Source organism: Anoplolepis gracilipes, unplaced genomic scaffold (assembly GCF_047496725.1).
Source record: "Anoplolepis gracilipes unplaced genomic scaffold, ASM4749672v1 Contig18, whole genome shotgun sequence".
In the NCBI taxonomy this organism is placed as follows: domain Eukaryota; kingdom Metazoa; phylum Arthropoda; class Insecta; order Hymenoptera; family Formicidae; genus Anoplolepis; species Anoplolepis gracilipes.
The window spans coordinates 577,558-600,218 of NW_027328669.1; the positions used below are offsets into that span (position 1 = coordinate 577,558).

At 38.9% G+C, this 22,661-nt stretch overlaps 1 protein-coding gene across 1 annotated transcript; it reads left to right on the plus strand.

Moving 5' to 3' along the window:
• The first annotated feature begins 11,627 nt into the window (after nt 1-11,627).
• On the plus strand, nt 11,628-14,496 carry LOC140675769 (uncharacterized). Its single transcript, XM_072910382.1, has 2 exons — nt 11,628-11,722; nt 13,929-14,496. The coding sequence occupies exons 1-2, from the start codon at nt 11,628-11,630 to the stop codon at nt 14,494-14,496; spliced, it is 663 nt and encodes a 220-aa protein (XP_072766483.1).
• The last annotated feature ends 8,165 nt before the right edge of the window (nt 14,497-22,661 follow it).

A 22,661-nucleotide genomic window follows, 5' to 3' on the forward strand; every position in this document is an offset into this window, starting at 1 on the left:
ACATTCATTGATAGGTCAAATACCAAAACTCCGGGAGATTCAAATCATAAAGTAATATTAATTGTAAAAACAGTAATAATACTTTAAATTTTATTAGATATACATAATATGAAAAAATTATTAGATATGATATTTATTATATTTTTTTCTTTTATTTTTTACATTTTATAAAATTTTTATATACTTATTTTATTGACCAGAAAAAATAACAGTTTTCGTTAGCGTGTGCCTCACGAATGTTTTGTACTGATTTAATGTACTTTCTTTGCCAAAATAACTTAATTTAACTTTAAAAAAAATGCTTAATATTAATTTAATTATGAAATATTTATGATTTTCCATAAGATCCATATCCTTTACATGATAATCAAAAATAATAAATATTTTGGACATATTAATGTATCTTAAGGTAAGTATAATCATTTTTTGCATAACGTTCTTAATTTTTAATTTATTTTTTAATCTAAAAAAATTGAATATTTTTTCCGCAGCTGTTAAAATTGTTAATGTATCCACTCTCGGATATCGCAAAAAGTCGAAACTCTTTCTTTTTATAAATGAGAATGGTACTTCGTCACATTCATTTAATAATTGACAACAAGTATTACATTTAATCTTTTTTAATATTTGTTTTTCAATGAAACCTGCAATATATTCGGCTGTGTGCGCAGATACAGAATTTATTATATGCAAGGGTATGTCATCTATATCGTATCTTGTATCTATTTCATTTAATTTTTCAGTATTTATTTTTTCTAGTGGATTTGATAATTTTTTCCTGGACGAAACTGTTAAAATCGACGTATCATCAAGAGCTATACAATTCACCATAGCCGATGATGTAATTTCATTATGATGTAGCAATCTTTTAAATGATGCAGAAAACTGAACGCAGTTAGGATTATTATTAAACCCTCCCATAGCCCTGAAACATGAAAATAATATTTCCAAATGATCTTGTGACAGTTTATAGGATAATATATAATGTAAATAGCCTGTCTCAACGTAGTTACTATATAGATTCTTTAAATTTGTCATGTCAATAATAAATCCAAGAAATCCCGTTTTTGTCTCGATTATTGGTATTCCCGACATTTCTACCTTTATTAACGAAAAATAATAAATCGCATCTGTAAAAAACTGAAATACGCTCTCAGCATTGTCGAGATAATGGTTTTTTGTAGGCGTTTGCAAAAATGCTTCTAGAATTAAGGCAATCAAAAGTATTATTAACTATCCTACAAAATTTAGCTTTTGGGGCACATTCTGCAAATTCAAGAACTCTATCTTCTAAGAGTTGTTCAAATGCGTGAGCACAACTGTCGCTCAACGTTTGTGCAGCCAATTTCACGTTTATCTTATTTTTGACCCACTACATGTTTTCGATTCAACTTATTTGCCAAATGGCAGAAACTATCTTGTTGAATTTTTAAAAGTTTTTTAAAAAATTTCCATTTCATAAGTTTTCCATCTCTGTCCACAAGAACTCTTTTAGATGCTAGAACATTGCGAATTAATTTTAACATATGTGATGCATAAAAAAAATATAAATGTTATAATTATCAATGGGATGTTTAATATATGGTTTTCTTTTATATATATCTGCATTGAGTTGCAAACACATCGCAATGTTCGCTGGAAGTCCATCAAAAGTTAAAGCCACAACGCGCACTTTGGACACAGATATAAATTTCAAAACTTTGTTGGTAATTTCAGCGCGCTCTTTTTTCGTAAGATTAGCTACAAAAAAATAAGCAATTGGAATCTTCCATCGCTGATTGATTCCAGTTAGCAAGTAGACTAATGCTTCTTTTGCCAGTGGTAAATTTTCTGGATCCTCGATATCAAATCCATAATCAACGTATCCAATGAAACGGTTCTGCGAATGATTCCACTCTACTTGAGTTCGTAAAGCATCTCATCCATATTTAAACATGCAAATAATTGTTTCTCGGGTGTTGCTTCGCATTTTCTTTTTAAAATATTAATTACATCTTGAGAAAATCTTGGACCTCCATTGGTGTTACCGTACCAGGAACGTATTGTTGATAGTAGAGAGGCTATGGGGATTCTAACCCAGGGAGGGGTGAAGGGAGGGGGAGAGTTCTACCCACGTCCAAAAACAGATGTTTATCTTTGTGATTGATTTATAGCGGGTAGGGGGTTTAGAAGCCATAAAACTGTTTGTTTTCTAATTTTTATGACTATTTTATGGTCATTTTATGTTTTTTCTAATTTTTATGACTATTTTATGGTCATTTTAGCATTAGGATTTTAAGCGCCGGCGCTTAAAATTCTAATGATAAAATCGCCCATAAAACGGGGGTGAGACATTTTCCTTATTTTTTTTTTAAGGAAGAATTTGCAACTGCGCCAACGTTTGGTTGTTAAGCGCCGGCGGTCGGCAGCTTTGTACCCTCGCGGAAAATCTTATCTTTGTGATTGATTTATAGCTGAGGGCACTTAAGAAGCCATAAAACTGTTTTTTTTTCTAATTTTATGACTATTTTATGGTTATTTTATCATTAGGATTTTAAGCGCCGGCGTTCAACAGCTTTGTATCCTTGCGGAAAATCGCCCATAAAACGGGGGTGAGACATCTTCCTTACTCCTTCGCCTCGCGCTATCTCTTTCTTTTCTAGCTTTGTATTCTCCCTTTCCAGCATGACGTGGCAACGAGCTACGTATGAGAACTGGGACTGTTTACGGGTGGGAGGAAGCAAGGATGGGAAATGCGGGCGAATAAATTATATCATGATTTAAATTTAAAAAACTTTATTCTTCTCTTTTACATTTTTTTTATTATTATTACATATTGTGACTGAAAAGCTGCCAATTCGCAATCAACGAGTTGATATTTATTGAAGGCGTCGCTGGCGCGTATTACATTTGATATTTCTTTATTATCTGTTACAGTGGACGCGATATTGGAGAATTGTGTAAACTTAGTATCGACTGTCTCGGTGATTCTAACCAATCGATCAAAGGTTACATCGATGCATTGATCGAGATCAAACATACGGTGTAACATCGGTTCAAGCATCATCATGCGTACGTTTAAAGATTCGAGACTTATAAGTTTAGTATCGTTAATCGTATGAACTCGCACTGTTAGCGATCCAACGCTTATAAAATTATAGGTATCTTTAGAGTCCTTTCGCAGTAAATCGTGAATATTGCGACGTTGCTCGTAGAGTCCCTTCCACGTTTCGAGAAATAATACCAGTTCCTTTCCTTGATGATCTCCTATGACAATTTCCACGTAACTCGGTGTACCCACGTTGATACCAATTTCAAGGAATTTGAATTCTGTGGTTGTCAATGCGTATCGTCTACTTAGTATACGAATCGCACGACGCTTCAACGAAATGCTGTAGAAAAATAAAATAAAAAAATTAGTTTAAAAACAATTTGTGAAAAAATAGAAAGAAGTTAAACAAAAACTTACTTGTCACATTTGTTCTCAAACAATGGAGTTTCATAACGATTCGGTACGTAATTATTCACGCTTCTGCTTGGGCCGCCACTGCTTCTTTCGACGTAGTACATATTTCCAGATTTCAAAAGTGGACCACTTTCACGAACGGTTAACGCAACACTGACTATATGAAGAATCGAATATGAAGAATCAAATATACGTGACATCTCGTTTTTTGAAAGTAGTGGGGGGAGATTAGTGGTAAATGTGGTGGGAGATTCTAGAATACTTTAGTGCTCTGAAATTTTTAGGAGAAGGGAGAGACGATACTCGGATAAAAAGAATTCTTAAATGACTCGTGAGGGAGGGAGAAAGGGAATAAGGAAAGGGAATAAGAAATAAAACATATTAGTGTTTAAATATTTTATTTTTCCAAACCTTACAATTCTTTCTGGCGTTGCGACCACCAGTTAAATATTTTGAATACATTTTGTAATGCGCAATTCTTAACATGTTTTTCACGTATAGTATTTTTAATATCTAGATTATTTAGAGATTCGATATCGTCGTAATCAGCATCCAAGGTCTCAATGATTAAATTTTCTCTTGCCTCGTCGTCGAGCATATTAGCAAGCCTTTCTCGTTTCTGGCATCCTTTAACGTATATGATACACTGCATTTTATCATCTTTTTATTCAACTACAGCTGTTGCAATCAATCGTTTCGCCATGCTGTACGCAACGATTCCATCCTCCCATTGTAGTCCATGATTCGCCATCAACCTTGAAGCTTGACACTTTTCGGATTTTGTAAGGAGATGCCATGGTATAGGACTCCGAAAAATGTAGTGTGCGAGAACAGTTCCTCTTCTCAGCACCGCCACCTCCTTTGCGATGAATTTATTCGAAACGAGAAATCCTTGCAGATCGACAAACGTTGGTACAGACATGATGAGATCTCTTTTCGCCAGTTAAGAAGAATGACAGCCATCTCGTAACACTCGGATTTATATCCAGCTTCCCCTCTCTCTAAATTATTGTCGCAAACACTTAGGTAATTTTACGCACAACGTTGATCAACGGGTTGTACTGGATCACGCGATCGTGTATGATGAGACAGTACGCAGTCGTATTATTAGACACATTCTCCTTACACTCAAATTCCAATCGCACATCCACGGTTGCACTCTTGACCGATTCGTTTTGTCGAGAACAATCGATGATCACAAACGGACCGTACTGTAGAAACAGTGAGACGGTGAGACTCGGTTCGAGGTACTCGTATCCGTAATAGTTTCTGCAGAAACGCACGTACGTGTCGTACAGAATCGACTATCTGTTTTTATCGAAATCCAGATTCATGTATTCCAGATGTCGTCGTACGGATAACATTCCGAGTTCAGATAGAGTTTCACATTTGCTAATTTACAGTTATCGAATTTACTCGCATCCTCGGACATAACATTCTTCCGGCCTGTCTGCAGAGCAAAGATAACGTATCGTGGTTTCTCCAGCTGAGTCGCGGTCTTAATGGCCCACGAATGCTTGGTTGTACGCTGCAACAGCGGAAACTCGTACAGATCCCACGAGCGAAAACCTATGCTGAGGTAGCGTCCGCTTTCCAGAGCGCGCAGCATAGACAGCTTTTTAATTTCACTCAACAACACATGTGGCATTCGCCATTGTATCTTGAATATGTTGATCACAGGCTCCAGCATCGAAGCTCCAAGCAGACAATTGTTGTCATTGCGCGATCGTATTAAGATCAACTCGTGACGAGCGTTAATTACTATGCGTCTGTAATCCTCGCCTAATCCCAATAACATGTAGAGCGGTACGCAAATATTAAAGTTTCCATCCACAATAGTTGGCTCACTCCAGCCAGCATTTCTCATAATCACGCTTTTATCAGATGATATTGTTACATAGTTTTTGAGTATACTTGTTATTCCCACGTTTCTATTCCGATCAATCTCCACACCATCGAGTTCGTATCGAATCTCGTCAAACATGAATGCAACGCAATTATTTTGCAGTACCACATTGGATCCGCCAGCTGGCTTCTTTATCTTTAATTCTCCCTCGATGTATAAGAAACTCTCGTACGGCAATGTATACAGATCCTGTTGTTGTATGGGTATTCTTATCTCATCACTGTGTCCGAACGTTGTGTTGGCGAATGGGTTATAGGAGTGAGTCTCAATCTTGACGATGCGATCGTCAAAGATTGGCTCATCCGCGATGTTGAGAATATCAGTCATCGTTTAAATGTTTCGCATCACGTTCCAAGAGGTACGGGCGTGCTAATAACAAGTACATGCAGTCGTATGCAGTCGATATATCCAAGACATATTTGTACGAATTGCACCACGATTATGTGGTACCAATGTATCGGGAGAGATGCAACGTCATGTACACTGATACGGATAGTCTTATATATCACATTGAGTGCGACGATGTGTACGAGAATATGAAACGCGATATCAGCAGATTTGATACGGGCGATTATGTGATAGACAATGCGTATGGTATACCGCTCGTGAATACAAAGATACCGGGTCTAATGAAGGATAAAAACAACGGTACCATAATGACCGAATTTGTCGGGCTTAGAGCAAAAATGTATGCGTTGCGCGTGGATGATAAGAAGGATACGAAAAAGGTAAAAGGCGTCAAGAGTAACGTTGTTGCAAGAGCGACAACGTTTTATGATTACACGCGGTGTTTGAACGAAGAGATTAAAATAACGCATAGTCACTCGTGTATAAGATCAAAATTACACGAGGTATACACCATTCGCGAAACAAAAATTGCTCTAAGTCCGTACGACGACAAGCGGTATATCGTACCTACAACTACTGATACGTTACCGTGGGGACATTATAAGATATCTTTATAAAATATAATGTGTGTGATTTTTTTTTCTTGTATGTATATTTCATATTTTATATATTGTAATGACTATTGGAAAGGATGTATTAATAAAGATTTTGTATATTTCAAATATTTCATATATTTTTCATATTGAATACATTGTATTTCTTATAAAATTAAATTACATGATCCTTATGTACCCAAGAATTGTGCGAACTATCAAATCCCAGCTATTTCACATAAACCTCGTCACCCCTCCTGCGCAGTACTTTCTCCACGAGATACACATCTGGATAATTCGCGTGATACAACTCATGCTCGTAAAACGCTCCAGCGATAGATTTTTTGCGATAATCCTCGAGTAGATATGTTACGGGATTAGTATGTTGCACTTTAACACTCTTAAACACCTCGGTTGTCCAATTTGGTGTGTAACCCTTTTCGAAAAGTTTTTTGTATTTGCTAACGCGTACCAGGTCACCTACTTTGAACTTTGCAGGAGCAGCAATTTTTATACTATTGTATACCGTATTTAAAAGTCTATCAGCGATCGTGGGAGTAACATCGATAGGTCTCATATTGATAGTGCGATGTTTTCGCGCGTTATATTCTGCAACGAGTCGGGATAGCGCGTCGATCCACTTGTAAGTTCCGTTCAGCGAAAACATCTTTCACATGTCGTTCTTCAGCGTGCGATTGAATCGCTCGACGACAGACGCCTTCAATACCGAATATGTGGAATAGTGATGAATGTTATGTTTCCGTATAAGCCGTTGCACATCGGTATTGTAAAATTCCTTCCCATTATCAGTTTGCATGTTTTTCAGGCATCTCTTGCTATCTCGAATTATTTTGGCGATTGCATCAGCCGTCTCGCTTCCACCTTTACTCTTAAGTGGTACAGCTCATGCATACTTGCTCAACACATCGATGACGGTGAGTATGTCGTGGTAACCTTTGTTGAAACGAGAATACAGACGCATCTCGACGATGTCGGCTTGCCATAGATCATCGTATCCCCGCACTATGACGTGTCTTCGGGGAAAATTTTTTCTCACCAGCGCGTGCAGTTCGTTTACCAACTGTCGTCTCTTCAAACTATGTTGATTCTTTGCTTTGTCAGTTTTTCTCGATGCCCGTTTGTTGTTCGCATTTTTTTCACTCATTTTCGTTTATCGTCCTTTAATAGCCGTTCTTGACCTGTTCAGACCTGTTCTTGACCTGTTCTAACCTGTTCTTGACCTGTTCTGATCTGTTCTTAACCTGTTCTAACCTGTTCTTGACCTGTTCTTGACCTGTCCTTGACCGGTTCTTGACCTGTTCGTAGCCGATCTTGACCTGTTCTTGCGTTGTTCACCGCCGTCCTTCACCCATTCGAAAATCGTTCTTGACCCGTTCGCAGCCTTTTTCACAGTCGTTTTTGACTCTTTCGTTGACGCTTCTGACCCGTTCGTAGCCTCGTTCACAGACGTCTTTTGACCGATTGTAGGAGTTCTTGAGTTGTTTGTAACCTTGAATATAGCCGTTAAGAACGTGTTCGTAGCCTCGTTCGCAGCCCTGCTTGAGATGCTGATAGCCTTGTTCGAAGCTGTTGCAGCTGCTGCTACTGCTAGATCGTTCACTGCCACTGCCACTCATTGTAGTTAGATAGCAGTTAGATAATTCTTCGTAGCGGTTTGATAATTGTTTGCAGCCGTTCGATAATCCTTCGTAGCAATTCGATAACAGTTTGATAGCCGCTCCTAATCCGTTCACTGATGTTCATTTAGGTTGATAGCTGTTTCTGAGTTAGCGTTAGCCGGGCGTTGAAGTTCGTTTAGCACAATCTGTATTGCTCGCACGTCCTTCTCAAGCGAAATCAGCTTCTCGTCTGATTCTTTCTGTCGATTCATTAATCTTTTAACGCAGGACTCCACGTACAGTTTGTTGACGGCATCGGTGTCAGCCTCTGGTTGCGCTACACGGCGAATCTTACGTGACCTTGCATCGAAGTCTGTAACGACGCGACACAAAGCGTTTTCGTGCACATAACTTTTTACCAATTTATCCCAAAAACCGTTTGTGCCGGTTGCATCATTTCTTGGATCGAATAATCCAAATTTATTGATAGGCATTTTTTTCTGATGCTTCGTAAAGTGTCACGCAACGCTGATCGACTAATTAGTTTTGTCGAGACACCATTTAATTTATAATAATTTTCGCGAAGTTCCTCGATAATCGACTGGATTTCGTTGTCGTGAGCGTTGTGATCAGCTTGGCGCGAAGCGTTGAGCAATCGTAGCCAATCCACTAGTTCGTTGGGATCGTCCCAATGCACGTAATCAATCATATTGTTGATTAGCGTCATAGCGCGAGGCATAGATATCTCCCCTCCAGATTTTGTATTTTTCGATTCGAGCGACATCAACGGTGCAATTATATGTTTGTACTTGTACCCCCTGTTACCCTTCAAATGGCCCTGTGCATCATAATCGCGTCTATACGCGTTCGTCACCAATAATATGCTCTTGTATTTTTCCAAATCGTTCCCCCTCGTGTAAAGTTCGTCATTGGGAATTCTCTTGAAGATCAACTCGTACAATCCTGGCGTTCCAATGTACCGCACGTCGTCTATTATAATAGAGTCATCTTTGTTGATGTTGAATCGTAGCGCAAAGATTTTAATCTTTGCGCTACTCTCCGACTTATTTTTCACCGCGAACGAGTTGTCGACAATCTTTTGCAGCGGCTCGATAATAAGTTTAAAATGGGTCTTGACCGCGATATCGTCATCGATGTTACCGGTCTTCAAACGATTCAAACCTTTCTCTCAAACGATTGCGCGTATAGTATTCGGCAGCATCATACCGTGTCTACACATTTCCGCGTTGTCCCCCATCGAGCGTAATCTGGTGTCGTAATTTGTCACGCGTATCGCGAAAGGTTGTCGCACGAATTTCATTTTCCCACTTCCGATTCGGATCGCACGCCCGTCTATTTATAGCTGCGCGGAACTACAAAGTGCTAAGTAACGAAAAAATGTTTGTCCTATCAAGTCATGTTTGTGCTATCAAGTCCTTACGATATTCTTGATTTGAGTGCCGCACAGCTACAGTTTGTATCTAAAGCAGTTTTATTGCGAATGTGTGGCAATCACGTCCACTACCTGTGGGATAAACTTCCGGAATACATAAAGGCGGATTCGGAGGTTCAGACCTATCGTCGCTGTTTCGAACATTACTATCAACCGTGGCAACAAACGCACATTGACGGTCCAGCGCCAATGATAAAAGATTGTCGTGAATGTCAACGCAAATAAGTAGAGGTCTATTAAATCGTGCGATAAACTTGACGTGAATGTCACCGCAAATAGGTAGAGGTCTATTAAATCGTGCGATAAACGCGCTTCCTATCGAATTGCATATTACTGGATACCAGTTTTGCGGTCCGGACACGTGGCTAGAAAAACGATTGGCTAGAGGTGATTGAGGTATCAACCCATTGGATGCGGCGTGTCGTGAACACGATATAGCGTACTTTCGGAGTAACGATCTTGCCGAAAGACACGCGGCGGCTAGGATACTCGCCAAAAAGGCGCAAACTCGCATCACTGCAAAAGATTCGTCTCTCGGTGAGAGAGCCGCAGCCACAGCTGTCTGGACAGCGATGAAAACCAAAACGAAGTTCGGTATGGGTCTAAAGACGAAAACGAAGAAAAAGATGGTGAAAAAACGAATACTTCCGGTAGCGAAACGCGGGGGTGTATTACCGATTCTACCATTGTTGGGCGCTCTCGGATCTCTGATTGGTGGAGCGGCTGGTGTAGCAAAGATGGTGAACGATGGAAAAGCTACACAACGTCAGTTTCAAGAAATGCTACGTCACAATCGTGCCATGGAAGGTCGCGGATTGTATCTCGCACCATACAAATACGGATGAGGAGTCTCAATGAGAAAGAAGAAGAAAAAAAAAAACGTCAAAGAGACGCTAAAAATGCCAGAGGGCGTAACTACCAACGTACAATTGCTGCAACTAGCAAAACGTATGCACATTCCATATTTTAGAGGTGTTTTTATGCGTAACTCATTACCGATCGGTGGTATATATCGAAACGAGAGCGGGATCATAAATTTGTATAACGCTAAAGGCTCGGGTACTCACTGGGTAGCGTATGCAAAGAGGGGGAATTGTGCTATATATTTTGACAGTTTTGGCAATCTTCGGCCGCCGAATGAATTGGTGCGATATTTAAATGTAACAAAAATAGAATATAATCACACATCCTATCAAACTTATAATCAAAGCATCTGCGGACAATTGTGCTTGCAGTTTCTCCGAACGGTCGATGCACGCGAATTTAAAGACATACATTGCGCTATTTAACTTAGTATTCGTTAAACAGTTTGGTCAACATGTCTATGACATTCACGCTGACTGGAAAGAGCAGCGTTCTCGTGGCAAACTACTTTCCCAACGTAGATTTAAACGACGGATTTAAACGATGAATACAAGCTCGGTCTAGCGGATTTTGAGAGTTATCATACGATATCGAACGTGAATTCCTCGAATAATAAATTTTACTTTGGCAAAGACGATGCGGAAATTACGATTCCCGAGGGATCGAGCTGCAAGCGATACATGAATTTTTGAAACATACAATTTCACAAAAACGTTCGCAACACACAGTTCGTGATGGTGATAAAAAACACACTGATGACGACGATGACTTTGAGGCTGGAGAATGGCCTATAGTGCTCCGTGCTAATTACAATACGATGAGGAGCGAGATCAAATGCGCCTACAGATTAAAATTTAGCAAGCCTAACAATATTGGATCGCTGTTAGGATTCTCGAATCGTATACTGCAGCCGCAAAAATGGTACGAGTCGGACATGCCGATTAACATTATCAACGTGAACATTATCCGCGTCGAATGTAATGTGACCGCGGGTGCGTACAATAACGACAAACTTGTTCATACGATACACGAATTTTCACCGAGGGTACTACCAGGATATAAGATATCGGAAACACCGGCGCACATCATTTACCTACCGATCATCGTGCGGTGCATTACGGATTTAACGTTACGCGTTGTCGACCGGGAAGGACGATTACTCGATTTTTGAGGAGAAGAGATCACCATTAGATTGCATGTACGGCGGCAAAATTAGCGTGTGATGCTCGTGTTGAACAGATCAAAAAACGTGAGAGACAACACAATCTTTACGACACCAGCGACAACAACATCGACATTTGCTAATATCCAATCATCCGGCACTAAGAAAAAGAAATTGAACGCATCAAACGTTGCGTTTTTACAATATTTGGGATTTGCAGTGCGAAACATTTGAACGATGACTGACATTCTCAACATCGCGGACGAGCCAATTTTTGTCGATCGCATCGTCAAGATTAAGACTCACTCCTATAACCAATTTGCCAACACAACGTTCGGACACAGTGATGAGATAAGAATACCCATACAACAACAGGATCTGTATACATTGCCGTACAAGAGTTTCTTATACATCGAGGGAGAATTAAAGATAAAGAAGCCAGCTGGCGGATCCAATGTGGTACTGCAAAATAATTGCGTTGCATTCATGTTTGACGAGATTCGATACGAACTCGATGGTGTGGAGATTGATCGGAACAGAAACGTGGGAATAACAAGTATGTTCAAAAACTATGTAACAATATCATCTGATAGAAGCGTGATTATGAGAAATGCTGGCTGGAGTGAGCCAACTATTGTGGATGGACACTTTAATTTTTGCGTACCGCTCTACATGTTATTGGGATTTTGCGAGGATTACAGACGCATAGTAATTAACGCTCGTCACGAGTTGATCTTAATACGATCGCGCAATGACAACAAATGTCTGCTTGGAGCTTCGACGCTGGAGCCTGTGATCAACATATTCAAGATACAATGGCGAATGCCACATGTGTTGTTGAGTGAAATTAAAAAGCTGTCTATGCTGCGCGCTCTGGAAAGCGGACGCTACCTCAGCATAGGTTTTCGCTCGTGGGATCTGTACGAGTTTCCGCTGTTGCAGCGTACAACCAAGCATTCGTGGGCCATTAAGACCGCGACTCAGCTGGAGAAACCACGATACGTTATCTTTGCTCTGCAGACAGGCCGGAAGAATGTTATGTCCAAGAATGCGAGTAAATTCAATGACTGTAAATTAACAAACGTGAAACTCTATCTGAACTCGGAATGTTATCCGTACGACGACATGAATCTGGATTTCGATAAAAACAGATGGTCGATTTTGTACGACACGTACGCGCGTTTCTGCAAAAACTATTACGGATACGAGTACCTCGAACCGAGTCTCACCGTCTCACTGTTTCTACATTACGGTCCGTTTGTGATCATCGACTGTTCTCGACAAAACGAATCGGTCAAGAGTGCAACCGTGGATGTCCGATTGGAATTTGAGTGTAAAGAGAATGTGTCTAATAATACGACTGCGTACTGTCTCATCATACACGATCGCGTGATCCCGTTGTACAACCCGTACAACCCGTTGACCAATGTTGTGCGTAAAATTACCTAAGTGTTTGCGGCAATAATTTAGAGAGGGGACACAGGATATAAATCCAAGTGTTATGAGATGGTTGTCATTCTTCTTCTTAACTGACGAAGAGAGATCTCGTCATATCTGTACCAACGTTTGTCGATCTGCGAGGATTTATCGTTTCGAATAAATTCATCGCAAAGGAGGTGGCGGTGCTGAGAAGAGGAACTGTTCTCGCACACTACATTTTTCGGAGTCTTATACCATGGCATCTCCTTACAAAATCCGAAAAGTGTCAAGCTTCATGGTTGATGGCGAATCATCATGGACTACAATGACAGGATGGAATTGTTGCGTACAGCATGGCGAAACGATTGATTACAACAGCTGTAGTTGAAGAAGAAAATGATAAAATGCAGTGTATTGTATACATTAAAGGATACTAGAAACGAGAATGGCTAGCTAATATGCTCGGCGACAATGCGAGAGAAAATTTAATCATCGAGACCTTGGATGCTGATTACGACGATATCGAATCTCTAAATAATCTAGATGTTAAAAATACTATGCGATGTGGAAAACATGTTAAGAATTGCGCATTATAAAATGTATTCAAAATATTTAACTGGTGGTTGCAACGCCAAAAAGAATTGCAAGATTTGGAAAAATAAAATATTTAAACATTAATATGTTTTATCTCTTATTCCCCCTCCTCATTTCTTCCCTCCCTCACGAGTCGTTTAAGAATTCTTTTTTATCCGAGTATCGTCTCTCCCTTTTCCTAAAAATTTTAGAGCACTAAAGTATTCTAGAATCTCCCTCCACATTTACTACTAATCTCCCCCCCCCACTACTTTAAAAAAGGGGTGTCACGTATATTTAATTCTTCATATGGTCAGTGTTGCGTTAACCGTTCGTGAAAGTGGTCCACTTTTGAAATCTGGAAATATGTACTACGTCGAAAGAAGCAGCGGCGGTCCCAACAGAAGCGTGAATAATTACGTACCGAGTCGTTATGAAACTCCATCGTTTGAGAACAAATGTGACAAGTAAGTTTTTGTTTAACTTCTTTCTATTTTTTTCACAAATTGTTTTTTAAACTAATTTAATTTTTTTATTTTTCTACAGCATTTCGTTGAAGCGTCGTGCGGTTCGTATACTAGGTAGACGATACGCATTGACAGCTACGGAATTCAAATTCCTTGAAATTGGTATCAACGTGGGTCCATCGAGTTACGTAGAAATTGTCATAGGAGATTATCAAGGAAAGGAACTGATATTATCTCTCGAAACGTGGAAGGGACTCTACGAGCAACGTCGCAATATTCACAATTTACTGCGAAAGGACTCTAAAGATACCTATAATTTTATAAGCGTTGGACCGCTAATAGTGCGAGTTCATACGATTAACGATACTAAACTTATAAGTCTCGAATCTTTAAACGTACGCATGATGATGATTGAACCGACGTTACACCGTATGTTTGATCTCGATCAATGCATCGATGTAACCTTTGATCGATTGGTTAGAATCACCGAGACGATCGATACTAAGTTTACACAATTCTCCAATATCGTGTCCACTATAACGGATAATAAAAAAGTGTCAAATGTAATACGCGCCAGCGACGCCTTCAATAAACATCAACTCATCGATTGCGAACTGGTAGCTTTAGTTTTTAGTCACAATATGTAATAATAAAAAAATATAAAAGAGAAGAATAAAGTTTTTTTAAATTTAAATCATGATATAATTTATTCGCACGCATTTCCCATCCGTGCTTCCTCCCACGTAAACACTCCCAGTTCTCATACGTAGCTCGTTGCGGGGAATGACGTCATGCTGGGAAGGGAGAATGCGAAGCTAGGGACCGCGAGAGAGTAAGCGCTAGGAAAGATAGAGATAGCGTGAGGCGAAGGAGAGCGAGAGAGTAAACGCTAGGAAAGAAAGAGATAGCGCGAGGCGAAGGAGAGCGAGAGAGTAAACGCTAGGAAAGAAAGAGATAGCGCGAGGCGAAGGAGAGCGAGAACGCAAACAGAATTTTTTTACATTAAATATTAAGTTATTATATCTAATTATATCTAATATATGAAGGAAGAAGGATGGGATAGATGAAGAAGCGCAAGCAAGCAATAATATGTGTTTAACATAATTTTTTTTTATTTAAAAAAGTGTGTTTATTTACAAAAATCTGTGTGTGTATATATGTGTGTGTGTGTGTGTGTGTGTGTGTGTGTGTGTGTGTGTGTGTGTGTGTGTGTGTGTGTGTGTGTGTGTGTGTGTGTGTGTGTGTGTGTGTGTGTGTGTGTGTGTGTGTGTGTGTGTGTGTGTGTGTGTGTGTGTGTGTGTGTGTGTGTGTGTGTGTGTGTGTGTGTGTGTGTGTGTGTGTGTGTGTGTGTGTGTGTGTGTGTGTGTGTGTGTGCGTGCGCGTGCGTGCGTGCGTGCGTGCGCGTGTGTGTGTGTGTGTGTGTGTGTGTGTGTGTGTGTGTGTGTGTGTGTGTGTGTGTGTGTGTGTGTGTGTGTGTGTGTGTGTGTGTGTGTGTGTGTGTGTGTGTGTGTGGATAAAAATAAAATAAAGTTAAAATCAGTGGAAGGGGGGATCTCTGAAACAGAAAAAGGAACATTTTTATTAGTATTTTAAAATATATTTAAAATTTGACCATATTATAGAGATACTTACAAATAGGACTTCTCTCCGAACAGCTTGCGGAGGTCAAATATGTCCCTCTCTATGTGCACTATTTCCCGGCCACGGAAGCGATCATGCCATAAATCCTGCCATTCTTCGGCCTCCCTTCGATTGGCCCGCACGCAGCGCACATACTCCATGTGCGCTACGCTTATATATCCAGGGATCGGATCAGCACCTATTTCGAAAATCTATAAAAAAATATATAAATATATTATAAATATATTATAAATAAAAAAGCGTATAAAAATAATTATAAAAACTACTTACATTTCCAAACAGGACCTCCAGTAGCGCCTGGAATAGGGCGCGGGCCAGATTTCGCGCTCTTCGAAGTGAGCAGCGGCGATGGTACCGGCGATGGTCGATCTATTCCGGAAGCCGTAGGTGACGGAATCCTGTCTCAAACATCGCATGCATGAACGCAATAATTTGCGACATTTTCTCTGTTTTAACAAAATACGCTCAATCGTCAACAGTCAGATACTTTATGCCAGCTCCAGCGAGAGCTAGGTAACGTCTCGGTAAAAAGGGTAAAGGTTGAGCATGGCATAAGAGCTAGTACGAATGCCTACTCTTCACAATTAATAAAAAAATAAAAGTTAACGTGAATTTTATGGAGTTCCCCCGGCTATAAATCAATCATGCGTTTTTGCACCTTTAAAAACGGTCCGACCTGTTCGTCGCAGTGTTAACCAAAAATTTCTATTCTAAACTTTATGCCTGCTCCAGCGAAGGGACCGTGAAAGAGAGAGAGAGAGCCAACACCTAAAAGTTAGATAGTGCGAGGCGAAGAAGAGCGATAGGAAAGAGATAGCGCTACATTAGAAATAACGTAAGATTTAGGGATCGTGAGAGAGCGAGGCGAAGGAGAGCGAGAGAATAAACGCTAGGAAAGAAAGAGATAGCGCGAGGCGAAGGAGAGTGAGAGAGTAAGTGCTAGGAAAGAAAGAGATAGCGCGAGGCGAAGGAGAGCGAGAGAGTAAGTGCTAGGAAAGAAAGAGATAGCGCGAGGCGAAGGAGAGCGAGAGAGTAAGTGCTAGGAAAGAAATAGCGCGAGGCGAAGGAGAGCGAGAACGCAAACAGAAATTTTTTTTCTTTTTTTTCTTTTTATAAATTTTTTCTTTTTATTATTTTTTTCTTTTTCAATTTTTTTTTATATTAAATATTAAGTTATTATATCTAATTATATCTAGTATATGAAGGAAGAAGGATGGGATAGATGAAGGAAGCGCAAGCAAGCAATTATATGTGTTTAACATAATTTTTTTTATTTAAAAAGTGTGTGTTTATTTACAAAAATCTGTGTGTGTGTGTGTGTGTGAATTTAAAAATAAAAAAAAATATATAAAAGATTGCATGACGATGGTCGAGCGGCACGACGGCGACTGCTGCTGCGAGGCGCTGGAGGGGATGACCGAGCGGTGGTGGTGGCGTTTAGGTAGGGCTCCTGCATAACAGAAAAAAAAAATTTATTAATATTTTCATAATTTGAAAAAGAATACTTACACATCAAAGATTACTTACAATTACTGATCAGAATCAGTATTAGAATCTGGATCATTGTCGATGACATGTTGTAGATACAACATGTTATCGATATGTTGACGGATTTCCCGATGGATTTCTTGTAACTGCTCAGGACATGCTTGCCGATTTCCGCCTGGTAAACAGCAATTCTCGCAAGGCTTTCCCCTTAGTCTGTTGTTTTCATTCGTCCATATATAATTTTGTAGTTTAAAGATCACTGTTGAGGAATTTTTTATGTCAAGTTCGCGATTTCGTTGAAACTCCACCACCGCATTCAATAGTTTTTTGGTCACCATTTTTCACAGCACTTAGTCCTAGCAAATGTCTACAAAAGTTTATTGTTGCGCACAAAAACGGCACACATTACATGCTATTACTTGGCACAGTGAGTGTCCACAATTATTATACGAGTTCCAACCGTGATAAATATATTGTCCAGTTTCATGTTTATACACAATTTTACCTTGTGTATATGAATCTTGAATTTCAATGAAACATCCCGAACAAAATTTTTCACTATTTTCCTCGTCGTTGTCATACTTTTTTACTTCGTAATAAAATATGATGTTACACATTTCCTGCCGTTCAGTTATAATTCGTAAATCTTCACGCACTAACGGCACTACTTGTTCATTCAAATAGTCTTCCGGATCACTCTCATAATCAGAGTCATTCACTATTTCCACTTCTTCATCGCTATCTTCGATGACAATCACATCTTCTATATTCATTTTAGCACTAAATCGAAAGACACTCGACAACTGTTGAATACGTTTTAATGCGGAGACAGATTCTCAAATTCGAGCAGCCGAATGTTGGCGCTGATGCGTTGCATTCTTTCCTTAAAAATTATAGAAGATGTTTCGCTCCAGTTTTATGGGAGATTTTCCGCGAGGGTGCAAAGCTGCCGAACGCCGGCGATTAAAATCTTTTTTTCCATAATGGCGCTGATGCATTACATTCTTTCTTTAAAATTATGGAAGATGTTTCGCTCCAGTTTTATGGGAGATTTTCCGCGAGGGTGCAAAGCTGCCATACGTCGGCGCTTAAAATCTTAATGATATAATGACCATAAAATGATCATAAAATTAGAAAAAAAAGTTTTATGACTTCTAAAATACCCCCGGCTATAAAATCAACTGCAAAGATAAACATCTACTTTCGAACGTGTGTAGGACCCTTCCCCTCCCCCCTTTCCCTAACACCAGACCCTCGCGCCTTCCAGATACCCCCGCCCCCGCACCCCCCTCGGCGCTCCATGGCTTAGAATTCCCACTATAACACTACTGAAAAATATATTGGTGCACATGTTTTCAACTATGATATTAGGCTGCAATTCATAAAATATTCTCCGACTTGATATTTTTCACATCATCAATTCGATTGGCAAAGAATTTTTCATTATTAAAATAATGAAAAAAGGGCAGCCAATATATTAATATCATGCTTTGCAAAAATAAGAAAAAAAAGACAAATTCATTATATATATATAGATAGATATTGTATATATAATTATATATACAAAAATTATTACATAAAAATGTAAAATCTAAACCAATTTTTATATAGTACTTATCACATAATTTTACTGTAATGTATGGCGGTACTTATTGTTTTTACAAAAATATTATAGATTTTATAATAATATTATAAATTAATAAAATTGTACACAATAAAATAATTCGAAAAATGTAAAACAAGGTTTCAAAAATTTTCTTTTTATAATTTTTTTTTATAAATTGTTGAATATTAATTTATCCACAAAAATACAGTTTTAAACAAAACGTCTTAGTAAAATTAAAATTCCCTATTTTGTTTGAATAATAGAATTTAATTTTTTTTCATATTATTTTAAATACTTATATTATATTAAGTAAAGCATGATCTCTAAATTTCTTGAACTCAAATTCCATTTGAAACTAATGAGGCTACACTTAGTAATGATAGCGCTGCCTCCTCGAAGGTACACCTCATTAAAAGAAAAAAAAAATATTTGACTATACCCATAGAGGAAACTTTTAATATTTCAGATCATTAAAGTGCATTTTAAACTTTTTCGAGTAAATTCTTTATTGTATCTTGTATTTAGAGTAAACAAATTTATTCATAAAATGAATAAAGGTCTAATAATGAATAAATTGCACTCTATAGGAGAAAGTCACTTTGCTTTAACTAATACGGACATTACTTTATTTCAAAATGAAATTTTAGTCGAAGAAATTTAGAGAAAAAAATAGCGATCAAATGGAACATTTAATATTTGGATAATAATAATATGAGTATACAAAGTTTTTAAAGTGTTACAGGTAAAGATCAGGACCCCGTGGTTCGTTACTCCCACACTATTTAATGACTCCAAACCCTCTTTACCTTTTGTGTGTGTGTGTGTGCGTGCACGCGCATACGTACATGCATCCATGTGAATGCATGTGTATCAGAAATAAAAATAATTTTATACCCAATTAAAACTTAACATGTAAAATATCATTTATAATACATAATTTTATTCTTTATTACTGAAACATTAGATGTAATAAATGAAAAATGGATGACGTTTCTCGTTCAATATGTTGACCCCGAAACTTTAGATATTCGAACTCAATTAGTAAAATTAATAAATATAGACGCTAAAGATAGCAGTGCAGAAAAGTTATTTTACTCATTTTAATCTGAAATGCTTAAACTTCAGATTCCGTTTTCCAATATTGCTCTGTCATGCGACAATGCGTCTGTCATGACAGGAAAACATTTATCTTTCAAAACAAAACTTAAATCAAAATGTAAAAATTTATTAACATTTACATGACCTTGTAATTCCATGGCGTTGGCTGCACATGCTGCATGCGCTAAAATGCTCGATTGCGAAGAATTTTTGAAAAAAATTTCAAGTTACATTAACAGCAGTTCAAAACGTTTAGCTATTTTTAATGAATTTTGTGAATTTTTCCAAGATACAAATCATAAAATTTTTAAGTTATGCGAGATTCGGTGGTTTTCGCGTTATTTGTGTATTGATAGACTTCTAGAATCGTGGAATTCAATAAAACATTTTCTTAACGAAATGGTCATGAGCGAAGCAAAAAATCAAAGTCTGGGGAATATTTATTGTCTGTAATGGAAAATGTAGATATCATAGCGTTAGAAAAGTAGATATAAAATATATTATTTATTTTTAAAATGTTTTAAATTTCTTTAACTCTTTCAATGCTTTCTTCCAAGCTCATGAAACAAGGATGTATTTATTACATTCTAAATCCGTAAACTTTTTAATACAAATATCTCAGAACTTATTGAAACCAGAATTATTAAAACATATTCTTACAAATATTTCATTTAATGAAAAAGACAATAAATCTCTCGATAGCATAATTTTGGGATCAGATTGTGAAGAATATCTTTCTCAATTAGTAAAGGAAGAACATGCAAATGTTGTAACAATTATTAAACAAAATTGTTTGCAATTTTACATCACTGCTGCTGAGAAAATTAGAAAGAGATTACCCGTTAATAACATATTTTTATATAAATTACAAGTTTTTCAATCACATGTAGCTTTATTTGATAGTAACAGAGAAACATCTTTTAACGATGTTTCTTTTATCGCGGCAACCCTCAACGGTTTTGATGAAGATAGCTTAAAAACAGAATGGTTTAAGTTGTATTCAGATTTAACTGTTGAAGAAAAGCAAAGCCTTACAAATAACAATTTTGATAATATGTGGCAAAACATTTTGAAACGTCAATCCAATAATAATCTTACACATCCAAATTTAACATCACTTTTAAATGAAGTAAGAGCACTTCCAAATTCAAACGCAGATCCGGAAAGAACATTTTCTGGCCTCACCGATTTAAAAACAAAAAAAAGAAATAAATTATCGTCAACCACTGTGAATGCATGTTGCGTTTTTAAATCAGCGTTGAAGACGAGGGGGAAAACTGCTTTAAATATGATTATAAATGAAGATTATCTGCAACGTATGTTAACAGATCAATTATATAAGACACCAATTAAGAAAAAAAAAAGTTGTTTGAATTTGCAGGTCTCTCCTCGTCTAATAATACGCAATATGTATAATAATGTGCAAAAGAAAATACATTATCTTTTGGACATTATATGCGGCAGACGTTGCAGATGTTGTAGGTCTCTCCTCGTCTAATAATACGCAATATGTATAATAATGTGCAAAAGAAAATACATTATCTTTTGGACATTATTATACATATCATATATGAATAATAATGTTTAAAAAATAATTCTCTCTCTCTCTCTCTCCCCCCCCCTCTCTCTCTTTTTCTTCTCTCTCGTTTTAAACATTATTATTCATATATCATTTGATGTAATGTATGAGTATTAAAAGTTTTAAGAACACACACACACACACACAGACAGAGAGGGTTTGGGAGTCATTAAATACTGTGGGAGACGAACTGCGGGATCCTGATCTCTGCTGTGACACACACACACACACACACACGCACGCACGCACGCACGCACGCACGCACGCACGCACGCACGCACGCACGCACGCACGCACGCACGCACGCACGCCCGCACGCCCGCACGCCCGCACGCCCGCACGCCCGCACGCCCGCACGCCCGCACGCCCGCACGCCCGCACGCCCGCACGCCCGCACGCCCGCACGCCCGCACGCCCGCACGCCCGCACGCCCGCACGCCCGCACGCCCGCACGCCCGCACGCCCGCACGCCCGCACGCCCGCACGCCCGCACGCCCGCACGCCCGCACGCCCGCACGCCCGCACGCCCGCACGCCCGCACGCCCGCACGCCCGCACGCCCGCACGCCCGCACGCCCGCACGCCCGCACGCCCGCACGCCCGCACGCCCGCACGCCCGCACGCCCGCACGCCCGCACGCCCGCACGCCCGCACGCCCGCACGCCCGCACGCCCGCACGCCCGCACGCACGCACGCACGCACGCACACACACAAGGTATAGAATTATTAATTGTTCTCTTAGAGTCCACGTAAGAGTGCGATTTTATTACATTTCCTCTTCCACCTATCTCCATCTATCTCTGATCCTTTATCCTTCGTTACTTTCTTTCCTCTTCCTCTTTTTCTTTTCTTCCTTTGCTTCCCTTTTCGCTTCCTCCGCACTCTTACACTAACCCCATCTATGATATACCACCTTCTTCCGCTGTCCTCTCTCCCCGCATTCTCACACTATACATAGTCTAATCGTAATAATAAAAACATTCCTCCACTCTCCTCTCTCACTCTTTCTCTCTCTCTCTCTCTCTCTTTCCCTTTTCTCCTCTCTCTCTCTCTCTCTCCGCACCTCACTCCACTATATACACACTTCTATTTTCAATATCTCCCCACACGATCCTGGCCTTGAGCAACCTCACATCAGAGATGCCAATTCTCGGCCGATTGCCTGCAAGCGGGCTCGTTAGTTATGAGACACCCTGTATATAGAAATTCCACAATATTATACATTAAAAAAAGAAAAAATTAATGCTAGAAATATATAGCATTGGGTTAAACGAAAAAGTCATTATAACTATGTAGGACGAATGTATTCTGTTAGTCCAGCACAAACAGAATTATTTCATTTACAGTTGTTATTGCTTACAGTAAAGGGAGCTAAGTTTTAATGATTTGAAAACTGTAAAT

Bases quoted from the DNA above. Each gene is read 5' to 3' on its own strand.
- LOC140675769 (XM_072910382.1), top strand. From the start codon at position 11,628: ATGACTGACATTCTCAACATCGCGGACGAGCCAATTTTTGTCGATCGC. The intron at 11,723-13,928 runs GTTCGGACACAG...ATTTTTCTACAG, and splicing joins AACCAATTTGCCAACACAAC to CATTTCGTTGAAGCGTCGTG.